This window comes from Heteronotia binoei, chromosome 7 (assembly GCF_032191835.1).
Source record: "Heteronotia binoei isolate CCM8104 ecotype False Entrance Well chromosome 7, APGP_CSIRO_Hbin_v1, whole genome shotgun sequence".
Taxonomy (NCBI): domain Eukaryota; kingdom Metazoa; phylum Chordata; class Lepidosauria; order Squamata; family Gekkonidae; genus Heteronotia; species Heteronotia binoei.
This window is the reverse complement of record NC_083229.1, coordinates 18,570,873-18,585,271: the sequence shown is the minus strand read 5'-3', so window position 1 is coordinate 18,585,271 and position 14,399 is coordinate 18,570,873. Positions and strand designations below refer to the sequence as shown.

The 14,399-nt window shown below is 45.9% G+C and overlaps 1 protein-coding gene across 1 annotated transcript in view; it reads left to right on the top strand.

The window, feature by feature from the left end:
- The window catches only part of EFR3A (EFR3 homolog A), a 127,853-nt gene extending 120,422 nt beyond the window's left edge, over window positions 1–7,431 (top strand). The window contains exons 21-24 of the mRNA XM_060243215.1: window positions 200–248; window positions 2,390–2,493; window positions 4,544–4,593; window positions 7,160–7,431. Coding sequence (XP_060099198.1) covers window positions 200–248; window positions 2,390–2,493; window positions 4,544–4,593; window positions 7,160–7,265 — 309 coding nt within the window. The 3' untranslated portion in view covers window positions 7,266–7,431. The remainder of the gene's footprint in view (window positions 1–199; window positions 249–2,389; window positions 2,494–4,543; window positions 4,594–7,159) is intronic.
- Window positions 7,432–14,399: the final 6,968 nt, after the last annotated feature.

The window sequence follows — 14,399 nt, the reverse complement described above, 5'->3', positions numbered from 1 at the left end:
TGTGATGTTTACTTCAGGTTTTCAGTCTTCTGCAAAAGGTGAGGAGCAAAGTTTTCAACGTAGAAGCATTTTGAATAATGTGAGTTTGTAACAGGCAGGTTCAGTGCTCAGTAGATCTGGAGCAAAGCTGAATGGAGAAAGGGCCGAAATTGCAGCTCCTTTTGACTCAAATTGCTTCAACACCTTCATCTTTTTTTAGGTGAACAGTACTGAAGAAATCACCTTTGAAACACTGAAGAAAGCAATAGGTAAGGCTGATTGCCTTTCTGTAGCTGTGGAACAGCTTACAAACCTGTTAGGGAGGGATGATGGCTCAGTGGTAGAGCATCTGCTTGGGAAGCAGAAGGTCCCAGGTTCAATCCCTGGCATCTCCAACTAAAAAGGGTCCAGGCAAATAGGTGTGAAAAGCCTCAGCTTGAGACCTTGGAGAGCCACTGCCAGTCTGAGAAGACAATACTGACTTTGATGGACTGAGGGTCTGATTCAGTATAAGGCAGCTTCATATGTTCATATATGTTCATATGTTCAAACCTCCATGTAACAAAAAAATATTGGTTACACATATTTTATAAGGCTGAACTAAATAGCCTGCTCAGCTACCTAAAAAGAGACCCTTATAATGCTGCTTGTCTTGATGGAATCATGTTGAAGCTCAAACACATGGGAATTGCAATTGATGATCAATTTTCATCTGATGAATCTTATAATTTTTGATTAATCAAACAGAGACTCTTAGGTCTAGAATCTCATAAACTGTCCTGTCCAATTTTATACTTGCTCTTCTGCCTCACTTGGACTTGATCAGATGGCCAGGAAAATGGCCAAATATTTATCTGAACCCGCAACATCATAGAGCTTTTATGCTGGATAGGATGAATGCATTTCCCTCCAATGTTCTCTATGGGAGATTTCTTCAAGTCCCCTTTAGCAAGAGACATTGTCTACGCGGGTAAAGCTCGCCTTCCATCCAGCAAATTTTATTGAACTGCAAATTTTATTCTAATCTCCGGAAGGTTCTGTTAGGTAGTCTTTCCTTACCATCCTCTAATCAAGAAAATAGGATTGATTGCCGTTTCCTACTAAATGACAACATAACCGATATCACAAGAGCTGTTGCCAAATTATTGGCTGAAATTGTCAAAAATTATTCTAAGCAGGTTTTATTGTGATTCTTAATATTATTTTAGCCTTTTATGTTTTGAGCAGACATATTTGGTTGTCGTTTGATTGACAAGTCTCTGGATATCTCTTTGGTTATGCCAATAAAGGTGTGCTACTGAATTGAAAAAAAAATATTATTTGATAGAAAGACTTTGCATACTGACAGCTAAACCAGATACAAAAGTGGCAGCGGCCATTGTCTATGCTGCAAAACTATATTGTTTTGATACCTATATAATTGTCATGGCTTTCCCCAAAGATTCCTGAGAAGTTTAGTTTGAACAGAGAGAATACTGAAAATTCTTTTTTCAAAAGAGCTCTTTATCTCAGGACTATGGTGGTATATATTTTCTCCTCACAACAACCTTGCAAGGTAAGATTTTGAGTGAGGAAAACATCACAAGGAGAAAGCAGAAGTTCCTTATCCTTAGTCCTGATCTGGCAAAAAGTCTCTTAAACACAGTGTTGCTAAAATGTTTTGAGTTTAAGTTCTCACTAAGGTGGCATACTTGTGTTGCTGAGCATGATGGTCCAGTATCACCTGAAAGACCAAAAAGACTTCCAGGGTTTAAACAGCCATGTCAAAGCAGCCTTCATCAGGTATTTGAAAAAGGGAACGCCAATTCTCAGCAGCTAAGACTGTGGAAATCTTGCTTGTCTTTAAGAAGCTACTGGACTTAAACTCTTCTACTCCAAACCAATATGGCTGCCCACCTGAGGCAGACTATGAGGTAATTTATGCTGACTGAGAGAAAACATGACTGGCCCAAGGTCACCTAGTGAACTTCTTGACTGAGAGGGTATTAGAACCCAGGTTTCACACATTGTAGCACAACACTTGAATTACTGCAAACCAATATGGCTGCCCACCTGAAGCAACTATGAGGTAATTTATGCTGACTGAGAGAAAACATGACTGGCTCAAGGGCACCTAATAAGCTTCCTGACTGAGTGGGTATTAGAACCCAGGTTTCACATGTTGTGGCACAACACTTGAACTACTACACCCCATAGATCATCTGTAGCTGTACTCTTTCATTTTAATTTCAGTGGTAAAGTACCTTATTCCTGAGTTGTGTCAACATTTCCATCTTTCTACTTTAGTGAAGGGAGGAAGTGGCTTCTGTTCCCCTTTGCTTTACCCTTTTTCGTTCTGGCTTCTGTCATCCCTATCCTGGTTGCACTTATTAAGTGGCTTCCATAATTTTTTAAAAATCTCTTTCAATAGACAGCAATGGGCTTGAGGAACAAGAGAAGGAGAAGCGGCGGCTTGTGATAGAAAAGTTCCAGAAGGCTCCTTTTGAAGAAATTGCTGCCCAGTGTGAAAATAAAGTGAGTACCTGGACCGTGAGCTGCAATCCACTTGCTCAGGTGTAACTTGCCAGTTTTAACAGTGCCAGGCTCAAACTGAAACGTTGAGCCAAGAAATTCTGTGGAAGGGATTTACTTAATAAAAGCTTTACTATCTCTGTGCCACATTTCCATTAGATAGATAACGTCCACCAGTTTTCCAAAGATAATTTTGGATGCTGAAGTCTTGGTGATGGGGAAAAGCGCTGTCATGTCACAGCAGCATCTCTCTTTGATAGAGCCATGATGGTTATTATTTCTCAAACAATTTGGGAGGCAATAACAAATCTCCACAGGCCTTCTGTATTCTGGTCATGCAGGCTGTTTCTTTTGCGTGGGAAATGTCAGCTTGTTGTTGGTCAGTCCCGCAGTCGAGTCCGACTCTTTGCAACCCCATGGACAAAGTCACGCCAGGCCCTCCTGTCTTCCACCATCCTCCGAAGTCCCCTCAAATTCATGTTAGTTACCTCAGGAATGCCATCCAGCCATCTCCTCTTTTGCCGTCCCCTTCTTCTTTTGCCTTCTGTCTTTCGCAGCATCAGGGTCTTCTCCAGTGAGTGCTCCCTTCTCATCTGGTGGCCAAAGTATTTGAGCTTCAGATTCAGCATCTGACCTTCCAGGGAACAATCAGGGTTGATTTCCCTTAGCACTGACTGATTGGATCTTCTTGCAGTCCAAGGGACTCTCAAGAGTCTTCTCCAGTGAGTTGTCCCTTCTCGTCTGATGGCCAAAGTATTTGAGCTTCAGCTTCAGCATCTGACCTTCCAGGGAACAGTCTGGGTTGATTTCCCTTAGCACTGACTGATTGGATCTTCTTGCAGTCCAAGGGACTCTCAAGAGTCTTCTCCAGTGAGTTGTCCCTTCTCATCTGGTGGCCAAAGTATTTGAGCTTCAGCTTCAGCATCTGACCTTCCAGGGAACAGTCAGGGTTGATTTCCCTTAGCACTGACTGATTTGATCTTCTTGCAGTCCAAGGGACTCTCAAGATTCTCCTCCAGCACCCCAGCTCGAAAGCATCTATTCTTCTGCACTTGGCCTTCCTTATGGTCCAGCTCTCACAGCCATACAGCTAGTGACAGTCTAAGGCTAAGCTTCACTCACCTCTTTAAAGAATTCAATCCTGCTTGCTTTAGATAATGTTTCTCACTTGCATTTCAGAATGTTTTTTGTTTTGTCACAGTGGACTTGCGGTGAATGAGCAGAAGTAGTTTGGTCTTGGCTTGCCTCTGCGAAACAACCCTTGTTTTCCTTGGTGGTCTTCCATCCAAGTACTAGCTTCTGAGATACGATGCAATCGGGCTATTCTGGTCTGTCCAAGTCAGGGCAGACATCTTAGGGTACTTTCGCACACACTAAATAGTGCACTTTCAATCCACTTTGAATGAAGTTTGCTGCTGGATTTTACTGTATGAACTGGCAAAATCCGCTTGCAAATGGTTGCTGAAATTTATTGAAACTGAAATTTATTGAACTTTATTATTTAGCATGGGTGAAAGTGCCCTTAGTGTTGTGTATTTAAAAGGTAAAGGTAGTCTCCTGTGCAAGCACCAGTCATTTCCGACTCTGGGGTGACGTTGCTTTCAAAACGTTTTCACGGCAGACTTTTTACGGGGTGGTTTGCCATTGCCTTCCCCAGTCATCTACACTTTCCCCCCAGCAAGCTGGGGACTCATTTTACCAACCTCGGAAGTCTGAGTCAACCTCGAGCCAGCTACCTGAACCCAGCTTCCACCGGGATTGAATTCAGGTCGTGAGCAGAGAGCTCGGACTGCAGTACTGCAGCTTTACCACTCTGCGCCACGCTGCTCTGGTCATGTATTTAGCATGTGTGAAAGTGCCCTTAGTGTTGTGGAACCGTGCTCATGAATTAGTTTACCAAAACATGTTATCAGAAAAGACCCTGGAAGCAAAGCCAAGCACAATCGTGCCAGTAGAAAAAACTTACTGTTGTCCAGTCTTAGATGGCCGGAAGGGGAGCGCACCATTTGGTTATCTAGCGGATCTGAAATGTTATCATTTTTTCATCCTGCAGGCGAACCTGCTTCACGATAGGCTGACTCAGATACTGGAGCGTACTGTTCGGTAAGTCTTTGAGGACAAAAGAGTTATTGGAAAAATATGTCCATCTTAATAGGCTCTGTGGTTTCCCACAGGATTAATTTGCTTGTCACTTAAAAAAAAAAAAAGATGACATTAATTTTGACTGCCATCCTATTCATGCTTACTAAAAAGCAAGTCCTATTAAAAACAGCAGGGATTGTCAGAGTTGCAGAAGCACTTGCAGAGTTGCAGACCAGTCACAGGCAGTAGTCCCAAGGAAGACACTTGAAACAGACAGCAGGTCAAACAAACTGTATTCGGTTCAGGCAGGTAACAAAGTCAGTAGGCAGTCCAATAGTTATACACTTACACACAAGTAGAGCCAGGCAGAGGTGCAAATACAGAGTCCAAGAGAATAGTCAATACACAGTCCAAAGTCATCAATTCACTATCCATCCAAACAGTATGCCACACTGGTATCCTTCTTTCCTATCCCACAGTGAACTGGTGGCTGGCTACTGCATTTCTAGTGGTCTTAGCCAATCACATTACAAATTGGTTAAGTGGCCTACACCTGAGGACAATGTACCACCTGTAGTCAAGGATGACTCAATTCCTGGCAGTTCCAAATCTCCTTAAAGGAATAGGACACTGTCAGGGATTACTTCCAGCTAACAAGCTTGTTCGTGATGCATTTATGTATTTATTCATTTATACCCAACCTTTCTCCCTAATAGAAAACCAAAACAATTCACATCATTCTCTCCTCTCCTCAGTTTTTATCCTCATTGCAGCCTTACAAGGCAGTTTAAATTATGTATGACTGTCCAAAGATCACCAAGCGAAGTTCCGTAGTACTGTGAGGATTTGAACCTGGGTCTTACAAATCGTAGACTAACACTCTGACCACTACAGCACACTGCCCCTCCAAGCCTGACCACTACAGCACACTGTCCCTCCACTGTAGTGAACACTACAGTATACAGGAGCAATTGAAGGAGATAACTTAGGGGGAAGGGCCTTGGTGGAGCCTCTGCTTGGTATGCAGAAGGTCCCAAGTTCAGTCTCCAGCATCTCCAGTTAAAAGGATCAGGTAGGCGGTGATGTGAAAGACCTCAGCCTGAATCCCTGGAAGTGGTGGTTGTTGTGATAAGACAATACTGATCTTGATGGACCAATGGCCTGATTCAGTATATGGCAGCTTCATGTGTACAATCATAGACAGCTTCAAGAGGGGATTGGATAAACATATGGAGCAGAGATCCATCAGTGGCTATTAGCCACACAGTATTGTTGGAACTTTCTGTCTGGGGCAGTATCGCTCTGTATTCTTGGTGCTTGGGGGAGGGGGGCAGTGGGAGGGCTTCTAGTGTCCTGGTCCCACTGATGGACCTCCTGATGACACCTGGGTTTTTTGGCCACTGCATGACACAGTGTTGGACTGGATGGGCCATTGGCCTGATCCAACATGGCTTCTCTTGTGTTCTTATGTGTGACCCAGAGTGTTGGACTGGATGGGCCATTGGGCTGATCCAACATGGCTTCTCTTATGTTCAACTATACTGTGTATAAATAAATGCTCATCTCCTACCACAAATTTTGTTAGTCTTTTTTTTTGTTTGTTTGGTAAAGTTTTTATTCACTTTATCAGGGGAAAAGGGAATGAGAAAAGCAAAAGGATAAAAGGTCATAGTGAATCAACATGTGGTCTGTCCCCAAGATACAGTAGAAATACGAAGGAAAAAGCTATAGAAATGAGGGAAATCCCCCCCCCATATGTCAAAGTCTTATATTCTAGATAATGTCCTGTCCCCCAGAACTGTAGTTTTGTTTAATCCAGTCGTAGAAAGGAGACCACTAAATTTTGTTAGTCTTTAAGGTGCTGTTGGACTCTTAGTCTTTTCTGCTGCTACAGACTAACATGGTTACCCACCTTGTGTGCAAGCTGCTTTGAGTTTTGCAGGGTGGAAAGGCAACAAATGGTTTAAATAGATAGATAACAAAACAGAGCTGAGTATCTCTCCCTGGAGATATTGTTGGCACAAGTTTCTGTCTTCAGGAAGCCTTATTGGTATTGGCTTCTCTTCTGAGAAATGCCACCAGGAGACCCCAGGCCATCAACAAAGATCCTAAGGCATCTTCTAGGGGGCCACATTCAGTTCCTAAAAAGGCCAAGCTTGGGTTTCCCCATTGCCTTTTTTGAACTGGGAGCAGGGCTCTTCTTCTAGCAGGAGTTCCTTTGCATGTTAGGCCATGCCTCCCTGATGTAGCCAATCCTCCTGGAATTTACAGTAGGCCCTGTACAAAGAGCCTTCTAAGTTCTTGGAGGATTGGCTACATCAGGGGAGGCATGGCCTAATATGTAGACGAGCTTCTGCTAGAAAAAGAGCCCTGAATGGGAGAGAGTGTTTCCAGCATTCTCTTGGGACTGAATGATGCAAAGGATGCAACGGGAGCAGCAAGCTTGTCTGCATTGGTTGGGTTTCTCCGGAGCCCAGTTTGAAAAGCCACTTTGAAGACAAACACTTTAAAAAGCGAAATAAATAGAAGTATGAATATATGGCAAAACTGAGAAATAACACCCCAGTTTGTTTCTCCTCATCCCTAGGCCTCCACCGAGCCCCTCTGGAACCACGGCAATTACCGCTGGACACGTTCACTACCAATCCATTCCGGTCTACGAGATGAAGTTCCCAGATCTTTGTGTGTATTGAACGGCTTCTGCAGCCGTTGAAAAGAGTTTCCGGTTTCTGGATATTTCCCCCCCCCCTCATTTATTATTTTATTTCGCACCCCAAATCCACACTCATTTCTTTTCATTTTTGTGGTTGGCCAGTTTTGTGTATCGTGTTTTAGTATGTTGTTTGTTTTTAGACTTTATATATGTTTTCAGAATCATGATTTTTTTTTTTTGGTTACATGTCGAACATTTATATTTTTCAAGACATTTTTCCCTCTTATGTGTACTTGCAGAGCACTGGTGGCTCTTAGTTCATGCGGGCTGATACTTCTGTGGAATGTACACGGTGACCTTTTCCTTGATAACTTGAAATCTGTGGCCAAATCGACCCTACGGTTGCATTCAAACAGCAAGTCTAACTAGGGTTAAGTGAAAATGTGCCCAAACGTGGCTTGTCGCTAAGGTCTTTTTGCTCTCTTCCCTTCTCACACAGGAGAATATTAGTTAGAAACTAACTCCAGCAATGGGATCCTAAACCAGAATTTAGTGCAAGTTTAGATCTCAGTGATTGCACATTTTAGTCTGGATGTGGTACGGGGGGGAGGTGTTGTGAATCTGACGACATCACTTCTTGGGAAATCCTAGAAGCAACGGTGGTAGCTCTCGGAATTGCTGGGAGACTCTGTGGTTTACCATAAAGTGCCCAGTGATTCCTAGAGCTGCCGCCATCGCTTCTGAGTTTTCCCCTGAAGTGATGTCATCATGCGGATGATACCTGTGAGTTTTAATTTTTTTTTAATTCTTCCCCTGCTGCCACTTAGAGCAGCAATGGGAACTTAGGGCAAGGACTTGATAGCCCTAATAAAATGCATCCTACTCAAAGGCTGGAGTTTCCTGCATTGGGTTGGACTAGATGACCCTGGGGGGTCCCATCCAACTCTTCTGTGATTCTGTATGCTTGGAATTCAAATGCTGATCTTCTCATTAGGAGCTCAGCACTTGTGATGGACTCAGTTCAGTTTTCAGTACACCTCAGAGGCCATTCTCTTCTCCTCTGTTAGCTTGCGATGGACTCTTTTCCCCACCATTGCTGGCTGACAGAGGGACGCGCCCTCTATATCCAGAACTGGCCGATGGTCACGGTGTTTTGATTGAGGGGCTTCCACCGGAAGCTTGGAAACGTGCAATATTTTTTTTTTTGCCATGTCTAAAGGAATATAGTTTTGTACAGATCGTGGTTTTAAAAAACAGAGCAGTATTTTGATAAAGTCAAGCCAAGGGGAAAGAGAGTTATATATTTGATAAAGGAAGAAACCTTGTAAAAGGCATACGGGAGGGATCATTTAATACATGCTGAATGGAGAAAGCAGGAGAGTATATTGTGCAAACTCCTTCCGTGTTGTTGAGTGTTTGACAAAACCTGTATGACTGTTGAAATCTCTTTAATTTATTTATTTTATGTTAACTGCAGCTTCCAAGTCTGCGTGTTGTGTTAGATTCAGTAACGGAGTGTAATTTCACAGGGTTGTGTATCTGGTCGAAACACATTAACTGTACAAAGAATGCTTTTAGTGCTACTGCAAGGCGTCACTGCTTTAAATGCGATCATTAGGAGCGGCGCACCTTTTCTGTGTCCGATGACTCTGTAGACCAAATGAAGGAGGAACGGTAGCCTGGCGCCAGATCTCAAAACTATCACCAGCATTATCATTACTATTATTCGTTATTTATTATCCAAAAAAGCATAGCGGGTGTTTCCCAACTTACGCTGCTGGCTGCAGCTCCTCCTTGCGCCGGATTGCTCTCCAGGGGATTTTCAGCCTTTTAGAAAGCCTTGAGAAGCCACACAAAGTTTACCCACAGGGCTTTCGGCTAGGGCTGCCAAGTTTGTTTTGGAAAATACCTGGAGACTTTGGGGGTGGAACCGGGAGAGGGTTTGGGGAGGGGAGGGGCCTCAGCTGGGTACAGTGCCCCAGAGTCCACCCTTCAAAGCAGCCATTTCCTCCAGGGGAATACAACATACAAAACCGATATAATTATCGCTCTCACACAATAAGTGCGTCAATAAACAGTGTTCAAACGTCCACCCTTTCACAGCTCCCCCAGTCTGTTTTCAGTAACGAAGTCTATGAGGTACCGCCTTCAGTCGCTTCTCGCAGTCTGAAACTTGGGTGGAGTGGAGGGCGTCGTTCTGAACAACTTCCTGTAGAGAGGCCATATTTCCTGGAAATAACGGTAGCAGTGAGTTGTGCGTGCGTGCATCGATCCATGATTGAATGCATTGTACTGTGGCTCCAGTTTAAGCAGCATTGAGAGAAGACTGATGAAGGGTAAAACCAACGAAACCGTAAAGAATCCAGGAAATACGGTCTTTAGTTCTCTCTGCGAGAAGTTGTGCAGAACGACTTTCAGCCGGTGAAGTTTTGTATGTTGCATTGCGCTTGGTACACCGGTACCTGTTTTGCTATATTTTCTCCAGGGGAGCTGATCTCTGCCAGCTGGAGATCAGTTGTAAAAGCGGGAGATCTCCAGGCCCCACCTGGAGGCTGGAAACCCTAGGCCTTTGGTTCCTGGGCTAGGGTTGTCAACCTCCAGGTGGGGCCTGGTGGTCTTCCAGAATTGCAAATCATCTACCAACTACAGAGATCAGTTTCCCCCAAAGGAAATAGTTTCAGAGGGCAGCCGTGTTGGTCTGCTATAGAAGATGATATTGGATTTATGACCTGCCCTCCATTCTGAATCTCAGAACAGCTCACACTCCTTTACCTTCCTCCCCCATAACAGACACCCTGTGAGGTGGGTGGGGCTGAGAGAGCTCTAACAGCAGCTGCCCTTTCAAGGACAACTCTGCGAGAGCTATGGCTGACCCAAGGCCATTCCAGAAGCTGCAAGTGGAGGAGTGGGGAATCAAACCCAGTTCTCTCTCATAAGAATCTACACACTTAACCACTACACCAGGGGTGGCCGACGGTAGCTCTCCAGATGTTTTTTTTGCCTACAACTCCCATATGCCCCAGCCATTGGCCATGTTGGCTGGGGCTGATGGGAGTTGTAGGCAAAAAGCATCCGCAGAGCTACTATTGGCCATCCGTGCACTACACCAAACTGGCTATCAAATCTAGAACATCTAGATTTGAGTCCAGCAGCACCTTAGAGGCCAACTACGCGTTGAGGGTATAAAACTTTCAAGGGCCAAAGCTCCTTTCATCAGATACCCAGAGAAAATGGCAGCGATTTGAGGGTGAAGTCAATGGCACTATCACTTGCTACGATCTCTCTCCTCCCCCAAATGCCACCTTCCCCATTTTCCACCCCAAATAAAAAGGAACTTCCAAACCCAGAGCTGTCAACTCTAATCCTGGCTGATCTCTACCAGGATTGATCTTCAGACAACTTAGACCTTCTCAGTTTTGCAACCTTGGTTGGTATGGTCAACCTGCAGCTGGAGACTGGAGACCTCTTGGAATCACAATGGATCTCCAGATGACAGAAATCAGTTCAGCGGAGAAAATGGTTGCTTTGGAGGCTGGACTGGGGGGCATCCTCGCCCCTGTTGAGCTCCCTTCCTTCCCCAAACTCTCCCTTGCCCAAGCTGAGCCATGAAATTTCCCAAGCTAGAGTGGGCAGCCCTGTCCTTGGTTGCTTGGAAGCTGCTTTAGAAACGGCAATTGAACCAAGTGTTGAAATTATGGCATGACTCACCTTGGAGCAATGATGCATTTATTAGCAAGACAGAAATCTATATAACTGCACTGGCTAATCATCACAAAACTGGTACAACCAGGAAGACGTTGGATTTTTTAAAGAAATCCATCTTTTGGTGATGTCTCTGAAGGAGGGCTGCTACTTGTCCCACCTGAGAGGTTCCCAACCCACTAGCCCACATTACCTCCCCCGCCATCACCAGCACTGACCACTCTAGGCGTTTCTAGGGAACCTCCCCCACCATCACCAGCACTGACCACTCTAGGCGTTTCTAGGGAACCTCCCCCGCCATCGCCAGCACTGACCACTCTAGGCGTTTCTAGGGAACGTCCCCCGCCATCGCCAGCACTGACCACTCTATGGTTTTCCCGGATGCTCTAGCATTTTGGGAGGGAAAACTCTATGGTACCTATTGTACCATAGAGTTTTTACCTCCCAAAATGCTAGAGCATCTGGGAAAATCATAGAGCTTTCCCAGAAACTCCTAGAGTGACTGGCACATGATGTCGCCCTTGCGATGACGTCACTCAGGTGATGACATCGTACATATAGCGTTGCGAAAACAGTCCCCCGCCAGAGGCCAAGGGGGGCTTGACAACCCTGCTTTGAAGAGATAAATTATTGCTCTAAGCTTTTGAACTTACTCGACTGGAAACAGAGAGCTACAGATGGGCCTTATTCTGACCCTCCCATTCCTACCCCCCCTTAAAAAACATAATTCCTGTAGGTCCACAGAATCACCCAGAACAGAATCTAAAGGGCAAGAGGAGGTGGAAAGTGCCATCAAATCATGGCTGACTCGTGGAGACTCTGTACGGTTTTCAAGGTGAGAGACGTTCAGAGGTGGTTTGCCATGGCCTTCCTCTGTGTAGTGACCCTGGACTTCCTTAGTGGTCTCCCATCCAGATACTAACCAGCAGGCCTCAGATTCAGTAGGAGCTCACAGCAGCATAGCTCCTGAACCTTTCTGAGGGTTCCCCCTCCTCCTCCCCACCTATCTTGTCCATTGAATAGTAGGTGCAGCTGCATAACAATCCCTGGATTAGGAGAGCGGGTAGCCATCTTTGCCACACCCCCAGGAGCCATCGTTAACCCCTGGAGAAGTCCACACCACCCTTCTCCACTTCTTATGTGATTTTGGGCAGTAGGTGGCTTGTTGGCCTTTAAACTGTGGGGGGGGGGGGAATGCTGACAAGGAGAGCCCCAGGTGAGCGAGGGATCTCCTTTCTTGCATTAGGTTGCTTTTTGCTGGTGGAGGGGGCTGCATATGCTAATGAGTTGTGCTAATGAGCTCCACCACTTGTTTTTCTACAAAACATCCCCTGCTAACCAGGGCCAACGCTGCCTGTCTTCTGAGTTCAAGGAAAAAAATCTGGGCAAGGCTGAGCCATCCAGGGGCAATGGACCCAGAAGGAAAAACCAGGGAAATCCTTCTGCTTTTGTGTAGAACGTCTACAAGCCCTGCTGTATAGGATCCATACTGTTTTGTTTTTGTCTTGCTAATTACAAACTCCTACCTGTGTGTCTTCACTGCAACACAGTTATCACAGTGAAGGGCAGGGCTTTTTTTTGTAGCATATTAGGCCATACCCTTCTTATGTGGCCAATCCTTCTGGGGCTTACAGGGCTCTTAGTACAGGGCCTACTGTCAGCTCCAGGAGGATCGGCTACATCAGGGGGGCATGGCCTAATATGCAAAGGAGTTCCTGCTACAAAAAGAAAGCCCTGCCTATCAGTAGGTTTTAATTCTCACTGCCTTGCCTCTGCCCTTCCAGGATTCAGAACTTTGTGAGACACAAACTTTTCAATAAGCTTGCCAATCCCCAGGTCCCAGCGGGGGTTCTTCCTTTCCCAGGCTCCTTCCCGCCCCCAATCAGCTGGCCAGCGGGGGGAAGCCCCGCCTCCAGAGGGCCTTGTGCCTTTCCACCTCTGGAGGCTTCAGTCTTCGATTGAAAGGCTTCCTCTTGGGATGGTGTGTCTGTGTTTCTTTGAAGAAGATGGCAGCAACTTGTGAGTAGAGAGGCCAATCCCTTGCTTCAGACTCGCCAGAAACGGGGAGGGGGGGGGGGAGAGAAACGTCTGCTGAGCACTTCATTATTCCCTATATGGAGATCAGTTCTCATAGGGTATAATAGGGAATTGATCTGGAGGTTTCAGGGGCTCTGAGGGAGCTGTTTTTTGAAGTAGATACACCAAATTTTCAGTATAGTATCTAGTGCCTCTCCCCAAAGTACCCCCCCCCAGGTTTCAAAATGATTGGACCAGGGGGTCCAATTCTATGAGCCCCAAAAGAAGGTGCCCCTATTCTTCATTATTTCCTATGGAAGGAAGATATTTTAAAAGGTGTGCTGTCCCTTTAAATGTGACAGCCAGAACTCCCTTGGAGTTCAATTATGCTTGTCACACCCTTGTTCCTGGCTCCGCCCCTAATGTCTCCTGGCTCCACCCCCTAAGTCTCCTGGCTCCGCCCCCAAAGTCCCAGATAGTTCTTGAATTGCCAGAGCCAGTTTGGTGTAGTGGTTAAGTGTGCGTGCGGACTCTTATCTGGGAGAACCGGGTTTGATTCCCCACTCCTCCACTTGCAGCTGCTGGAATGGCCTTGGGTCAGCCACAGCTCTGGCAGAGGTTGTCCTTGAAAGGGCAGTTGATGTGAGAGCCCTCTCCAGCCCCACCCACCTCACAGGGTGTCTGTTGTGGGGGAGGAAGGGAAAGGAGATTGTGAGCCGCTCTGAGACTCTTCGGAGTGGAGGGCGGGATATAAATCCAATATCTTCTTCTTCTTGAATTGGACTTGGCAACCCTACCTCTCAATGTTTTGAACCTGCAGCATCCAGTAGCTTTGGACACCGAGGCTTGACTTTTGCTTGAGGGTCACAGTATTTCTAACTTGTCTTCCAGCAGACACAAGCTTTGCATGGAAACCACATGCCCAGATAGGCAGGGCCGGCCCTAGACTGTCTGGCACCCTAGGCAAGACTAACATCACTGAGCTACATGGGGAACCCAGTTGGGCGCCCACAGAAGGCCAGCGCCCTAGGCAATTGCCTAGTTTGCCTAGTGGCAGGGCTGGCCCAGCAGGTAGGCCTCTACAGAGGAAGTTGTGGCTCAGCTTGTGAACTAGAAATGCATGGCAGCTCAAGGAAGAGAGGTCTATCAGTAGATACAAGCAACAAGGGAACCTCCACGTTCAGAGGCACTAGACCTCTGAATCTCAGAGCCGGGAGGCAACATCAGGGGAAGTCCTTGCCTCTCTGCCCTGTTGTCGGACCTCCAGAGGAACTGGTTGGCCAGCGTGTGAGACAGGAAGCTGGATTAGATGGACCACTGACCTGATCTAGCAGGGCACTTCTATATATTTTTAAGGTGCTTTGTGGTCTGACATAAGAACATAAGAGAAGCCATGTTGGATCAGGCCAATGGCTCAGCCAGTCCAACAATGGGTCACACAGTGGCCCAAAAACCC